General features: G+C 40.8%; 1 protein-coding gene across 4 annotated transcripts; it reads right to left on the bottom strand.

Moving 5' to 3' along the window:
- Positions 1-263: 263 nt before the first annotated feature.
- LOC120671034 (3-hydroxyisobutyryl-CoA hydrolase-like protein 3, mitochondrial) lies at positions 264-6619 on the bottom strand. 4 transcript variants are annotated; one of them, XM_039951257.1, is made up of 11 exons: positions 6391-6619; positions 4270-4371; positions 4079-4143; positions 3229-3363; positions 3034-3130; positions 2453-2582; positions 2115-2293; positions 1826-1953; positions 1628-1729; positions 601-719; positions 264-504 (listed from the first exon to the last, which is right to left on the bottom strand). In XM_039951257.1, exons 1-10 carry the CDS (start codon positions 6494-6496, stop codon positions 621-623), a joined length of 1143 nt encoding a protein of 380 aa, XP_039807191.1. In that variant the 5' UTR covers positions 6497-6619; the 3' UTR covers positions 264-504; positions 601-620. The 4 variants fall into 4 exon arrangements, with proteins under 4 accessions (XP_039807191.1, XP_039807194.1, XP_039807193.1 ...); XM_039951260.1 differs by adding an exon at positions 3868-3920 and having other exon boundaries at positions 283-719; positions 4099-4143; XM_039951259.1 differs by lacking the exon at positions 4079-4143 and adding an exon at positions 3868-3920 and having other exon boundaries at positions 283-719; positions 6391-6591.
- Between the last annotated feature and the right edge of the window lie 651 nt (positions 6620-7270).

Here is a 7270-nt window from a genome sequence, read left to right as displayed (position 1 = left end):
CATCGATTATTTCGACACATGCATGGAGTACTAAATGAAATCTATTTATAAAACTTTTTGCATGGATGTGCTGTAAATCGCGAAACGAATGTAATCATCCGCTAATTATTAATTAATCATGATTAATTAACATCATTAGATTCGTCTCGCGATTTACAACTCATCTGTGCAAAAAGTTTTGTAAATAGACTTCATTTAGTATTTCAAATTAGTAAAATTCCTTTGCAAAATTTTTTTTGCAACGGAACTAAACACGGCCATAGTATTTGAGCACGTCAGTTGTAAAGTTGTTCTAGACATGCCTTCGAAATCTGCTGGCCGAACCCATGGTTTCTGTGCCCCAGTTTCTTTGAAACTACACGTATTTGTAAATCGCTGCCCAGTGGCAAAGCTCTTCTAGAATCACCAAGTCATCATCGTGCCACTGTGCCAAACAGGGGGAACATATATGGGAACAAAAGGGCAAACTACAGACCTGGATCCTCAGTGCCACTTCATTAGTTCCTGAAGAAACATTATATATTGGTTCAGTAGGCAGGTATCTCTGTTTATCGCTTCTTATTGCACCATGAATAAGAAAACTGAAGATCAGGTAAGGGTAGTATGTTGCCACGGAAAGCTCACACACTCAACTCAGCCTCGGCCCCTAATGGCTCGAAAACTGATTCAACCTCACCCATGTTTACTTCTTCCAGAGATGCTGGATTCCACTTTGGATTCTGCAAAGACAAGAAAATTCAGTGAGAAATCTAGATTCATTTTTTTAAAATTTCATCTTCTAGTTAATGAATGTGTGCCATCACATTACATTTGCATAATATCACCTATGGATATTCTATGAAATACCACTCCGTATATAAATGCGGATGAATATTATCACTATTGAAAAGGACATCATAGATTTAGTGCCTGCCTTCTATTCTATCTGCCATTTCGACGCGAAGCTACCTCATCTTACAAAACAAACTAATATCTGTAACTTGCATCCAGTTTAATGTGATTATCAATTTCGCCAGCAATCAGCCCTCCTTGCAAGACATGAGCAAGTAGCAGGACCTATTGTTGAGAAGTCTTTCTAATTTCAAGATTGGCCCTGGCCCTGGCCCTGCCCCCTCATTTCTCAAAAACACCACCTAAGGTGATTTATAATGTGCAAGAATTGAAAATTTTAGTGTGTCATCTACTTTGGTTTGTTTCAGCTTCTGGACACTTTTGGAGCCACAGGGTCTCCAAAAGCCAGAAGCACCAGTCCGTTGTAATGCAGACTCATCTGGGAAGTTTAAGCTTATAATAAACTTTCATCCTAACCCACTATTCCACTAATGGCCCTATAAAACAGAATCAATTTCTCCTTCAAAAGGGAAGGGACCTTGATGGCTTCTTACTATCGAGCCTCATTGCAGAATACAGTTACAGTAAATTTCTGGATTAGGTAACATTTATGATGCCATTGTAGAGAACAGCAGTTTGTTCTAGCTCATTGAACATTATCTAAGTTCAATCCCTAGATCAGTAGATATGAGGAGCACCAATGGAAGCCAATGCTTCATACATGTACAACACATGCTTAGTTTCCCACTAGTTTGCACAAAACAATTTATGAAAAGCAAAATCATGGATAACTTGCCTGGTCCTTGTCAACTAAAACAGCACGTACACCTTCAACAAAATCATTTCTAACCGACGACCTCAAAGCAATGCGATATTCCATTTTCATAACACCAGCCAGCTGAAACAAGCCAAACACCAGGAATATCAATAAATATATAAATAGTTCATAAACAATTTAAAACGTTCAGTTTCATACATGATACTAGATTCATACCTTAGATAAATAGTGTTCACTATTCCTGTACGCTGATGCAACTTGAGAGAAATGCCTTTGTGTTAAACAAAGAGAAAATGGAGCACCTTTCTTAATTCCTGCTAAAGCTTCATTGGCCCATTCTGCCACTGCAACCACCAAAGGAACAAATAGGCATATACAAACTCTTAAATAGCACGCAGAAAGTAGGGGCATTTTCAAATAAAAGCAGTTGGCATTTGTGTGATAAATAGTTAAATATAAGTGTTGCCTTTGGTGCACTAAAAGGGAATGCTCCATAAAAGGTTACCTGCAGCATCACCACTTTGACTACATTTCTTTAGCTCTTCCACAGATTCAGCAACTGACTTATCAGGACTGAAAGAAGAAATGATATGTGGTAAAAACTTTTCTAGTTGTGGCTCAGATTCTGGTTCTTTCTTGTATCCTGTCAGGACTGACTCAACGTCTCTGTGTGGATCATTTGTACTGCATAAGAACTTTCGATATCAACGTCAAAAGATACAGATGTGCAAACAAGCAGTTATTGCATCATGAGCAATAAGATACATGGACGAGGAAACAGAAAACAAAAGTGGTCTTAACATTATTAAGTATGTTTTCACCAAGTAAAGATAAGGAATATACAAGTTAGCACTCAAGAGGGATTCCTTCAGAGACCCCAAACTTCCAGAAGGTACATAGTGAGTACCAAGGCCTATGAATATAGCATCAGCAGGTGATGATATCCTTTTTCCCGTAATCCCAAGGTAAGCTCCTGAAAGAAGCAAAAGTGGTCTATGATGAGAAGAAAAATAGAAGCATTCAGTACCAGAGCAAACAGGTGTAGCCATTTGGGAACAGATAGCATTTTCTAGATTTTGTATGACTCATGCTGATCAAACAGAAAACAAAAACCCTATAACTAACAGTTTTACATATTAAGATGATGAAGAATTGCTAACTAAATCTGAAGCCAATTTTAGAACAATAACAAAGACTGCAGAGAGCAAACAAAGCAAGGTGGTTAGAAGATCAAACATGGAATGCATGTGCGTGTCAGACTAGTACTCGAACGAAATTTTCATGGAATGCATAAGGAGGGGATATCAAAGGCAAAATACTGTGTTTTATGCTAGATACGGAAAAGAATATGCCAATGAGGAAATAAGTAGAGCAGTAGACATTAGTTACGAATCGATGCAACAAGGAAAAAGAAAGGATTGTACCAACTGCACCCCCTCCTGGGGCTTTTGCACCAATGTAAGCAAAGCCAACATCTGGGAACAGGCCAATACCATTTTCAGGCATGGCTAGGAGTGTCTTCTGTAATAATTATCACCAAGCAAGATGAATCATCAGAATTTATATATTGAAAATAAAATTCATGAAAACAAAAAAAACTTCGAGTTACAAAATATTGCCTCAGTAATAATACGGTAGCGGCCGTGTCCTGACAGACCAATTCCAAATCCCATCGTCACTCCATCCATCAAGCAGATATAAGGTTTTGCATACTCATGCATCTTGCAAATCAACGAGTATTCTGCTGTGAAAACCTGAAAATTGATTAATCTGCTTCTAAGTGATGTGATATAAATAAATATTTAAAACGAAGGAGGATATAAGGCTGAATTAATTTCAGCCATCAATGCCAGAGTTTACAATAACAGTAGTGTAGGTGGCTGTTGGAATTGACATTTTGTTTCAAACTCTAATAAGTCTTTCTCCTAATTAATTCATTTTGACAGGAGCTTGAATTCATATGTTTGTATATGGGAGAATTAATTATTGAAATTCAGTTCAATGTTTGCATATATCCATGGATAAAACATAAAATCAAGAATTTAAAAAATTGCAGTCATACCGAGTTTTTTTTTATTAAGTTAGTTGCATATATGTTCAGTTGTCCCTTTGAAATGAACTTGCAATTTCAGTTCCAACATTCTACAGTCAAGTTCTCGGATATGCAAAGGGCATTAAATTTTGAGATGGTAGCATAATGGCTAAATTTAGCAAGGGCAAGGCGTGACCAGGAAGACATTATCATGTTATAGTTAGACCTCTATTATCTCTGGCATTGTGCAATCATTAGCAAGTCTCTTCACATCCCCACCTGCAGTTTACACTAAGCAGTCACTATGTGTGTAAGTAAGAGCAAAGCTGCAATAAATAACATAAAACAGTGTGACATAAACTATTGAACTAAAAGAAGCGACAAAAGAGACATGAAAATAAAATCAGATTAAAACCACACAGGACAACAGTAAAGACCTTTTGCACAAGTGGTGTGTTTTTGTCCTTCTGTATTTCTGCGGCAACACCCTTAATATCCATCCCTGCATTGGCATGAATCATATTTGAAAACATATCCAATGCTCCGGAAATGAAAAGGCAGATCACCGTGTTCAACATCCATTGCCTAACATACTCATAAGAAAACAAAAAAAAAATTGATTAATCACCAGCTGAGAAGGCACGGGGAGAGCTGCTTTCCACAAGAATACACTTGACACTTGGATTTGTTTCCCATTCATCAAGAAGTGCCTTGTATCTAATGTCCATTTCTGCAATCATGTGAGATCCAGAATATGTTACTGGAGCTCAAAAGGCTAATAAATAAATGTTCTAAGAGAAGAATGCCAAAAGAACATCTACAGGAGTAGCAGCCTAACAAGACACACCATCAGAATTTGTATTATCAACAAGTAATTATCCTGTACACAAGATCTGAGTGTAACTCTCAGTGGATGTTAAATCATGTGCTCCACCTCTACCTTCACATCTACAAAGTATAACCCGCTAACCTGTCATCAACAGGAACCCTAAATCAGAGCAGTGCATGACTACATGTTGCAGCCTTGAGTTATTGTTTTGAGGAACACTGAGTTTCCAGGTCCAATTTCACTGGATCTCACATAGTTGATTGCCCATTTAGCTTTGTACCCTAGAGCATGCCCAGAAAGGAATTAATTCAAGAAAAAAAATTATGTCAGTATTCTGACCAGTAAACCAACAGATTTTCAATCCTGGATTGACAATTAGACACCTCTTCACACTTTCATAAGAATACAAAGATATCATTTGTATCTTCTACAGGGATAATAAAAGTGGCATGGTCGATTAAAAAGCTAGGGATGTCATATACAAACTTAAAACCATGTTTCCATGCAATATGTTTTTTTTTTGGAAATTAATACTATTACAACTACATATAACTGTATAGCATAATACACCTTGAACACACAGTTTAAGGCTGTTCGAAATGCAATACATTTGCAGAACATAACATAATAATGTTCATGACAGCATCAATGTTGAGTGTCAATTTTCAAGTTAATATTTATTAGCACACTAACCTGATCAATCGCACAATCAACTGTCTTATCAGACCAGATTCTCCACAGCATGAACTTAGGAACACAACTGGATGGCAAATTTGACAATGGAACCACCCAACGAATAACACTACTGTGGAGCATGTCCGGAAAGGAGTTAACCCAACAAACATTTTTTATGACAGTATTATGACCAGTAGAACCAACTCATTTTACTTTCCAGATATACACTTTGACACCATTCCGGACTTTCATAATAATAAAAAAACTCGACCATTGGGGGAGACTCCCCTAGGACTTTGTTTTGAGAAGGTGCCATCCTTCGAAGACAGATTGGGACGGGAGTTTCAAGTTTCAACGACTCCCGGAATTCAACACTCCAAATGGTCCATGGTAAGAAACTTGGCACTTTCATAATAATACGATACATCACTTTATATCTTCTACAGATCAAAGGGGTTACTGTTTTAGTTGCACAAATTTGCTTGGCAGGGTTAAGTTTCTTAATAAAATAAAGAACATAAGGATCATGGTCAATTAAAAGAACCAGGGATGTCAGTTAAACATTTAAAAATCGTGTTTTCATTATTTCTTTACATGGCTATGCAATCTGATTTTCTGCAATGTTACAACTATTAACTGTATATGATCTTATAGGACAACCTGCACAATGCACCTTGAGCACACAAATTTAAGGCTGGTCGAGATACAGGAGCTTTGGAGAACTAACAAAATTGAACATTCAGAACAGCAACAACTTGACAGTCTCAAGTTTGATGTTGGATGTAAATTTTCAAATGTTTAGACCAACATACATTAGTAACTTAATATTACTGTGATCATACAATCCCAGTCTTACCAGACCAGATTCTCCATGACGTGCGATCTAGGAACACAACTGGACGACAAATTTGACAAATAATCCACACGTCTGAAAGTTCACTTAGCTATCTGCTATTTTTAGCAAAAAGAAAAAAAAATTGAACTGCTGTCTGGTCGCTAATTATTAGCACTTGTTAGTACTTCGGGTGTACAAACTGAGGTAACACCTCATGCACTACACCAATTCACCAACCGCACACCAAGGATTTTCACCTACTGAGCCGCAACTTACCAAACTACTAGCAAAGATCGCAACAAAGCAGAACCCGCGAACCTAATTTGCCGAAACATCCGCCCAATCTAGGCAAGCTATCCCTACTCCCGCGCCTGATCGGGCGGGCCAAAGGAGGATGGCGAGCGACTCACCGAGGTTCATGGCGTTGAGGGCCTTGGGGCGGTCGAGCGTAATGACGGCGACGCCGTTGGGGAAGACGCGGCCCTTGACGAACTCCTCGGCGGCGCCGGCGGCCATGGCGGCGAAGCGGCAGACGAGGCGGAGCGGGGCGAGGGTCGGGGTCGGGGCTAGGGTTCTGGAGGCGGCGGGGGAGGTGGGGAGGAGGAAGGGTGCGGTGGAGATGATGGCCGCGGAGGGGCGGGCTCGTTGAATTCAATGGTATTTAGGTGAATACCCATTATTTTTGATAAAAAAGTTTGTATATATAGTATATTATATGTATATGATGTAAAAAAATGAAAATACCGCAGCAGATCTAACTACTGGAGCCCCAAATTTCTCTTTTAACCCAAAACAACATCAACAGCCCAATTTCGATACACCACAGCCGGCCCACATACACCCCACGGCCCAAAATTTATCATTCCCCAAGCCCAATCCCCCTCCCAGCCTCTCCCGACGCCCCCTACCCACCAATTCCCCGACCGGAGTCGCTCCTTTCCCTACTTGCCCCGCCGCCGCACGCCGGCCGCCGCCCGTGCTTGTCGCCCCCGAGGCTCAGGCCCCACACGCGCAGGCCGACACCGCGCTCGCGGCTGGCGCAGCCCGCAGGGCCGCGACCGCGGGCAAGGCGGCACAGCCAGGCAGGGCCGCATGGCACACGCCCGCACAACCGCTGCGCCGTAGGGGCCGCCTACCGCGCGCGCGGCCGCAGGCCGGAGTGGCTCTACCGAGCTGCGCAGCAGTGCTAGGCCGCTCGGCGGCTCGGCGCACAGGCAGGCAGGGGCGCACGCGCACGATGCACTGCCGGCCTACCGCCACGCCTGACTTTACTGCTGATTAAGCAAAATT

This window comes from Panicum virgatum, chromosome 4N, assembly GCF_016808335.1.
Source record: "Panicum virgatum strain AP13 chromosome 4N, P.virgatum_v5, whole genome shotgun sequence".
In the NCBI taxonomy this organism is placed as follows: domain Eukaryota; kingdom Viridiplantae; phylum Streptophyta; class Magnoliopsida; order Poales; family Poaceae; genus Panicum; species Panicum virgatum.
The sequence above is the reverse complement of the archived record's forward strand: the minus strand, read 5'-3'. Positions and strand labels throughout refer to the sequence as shown.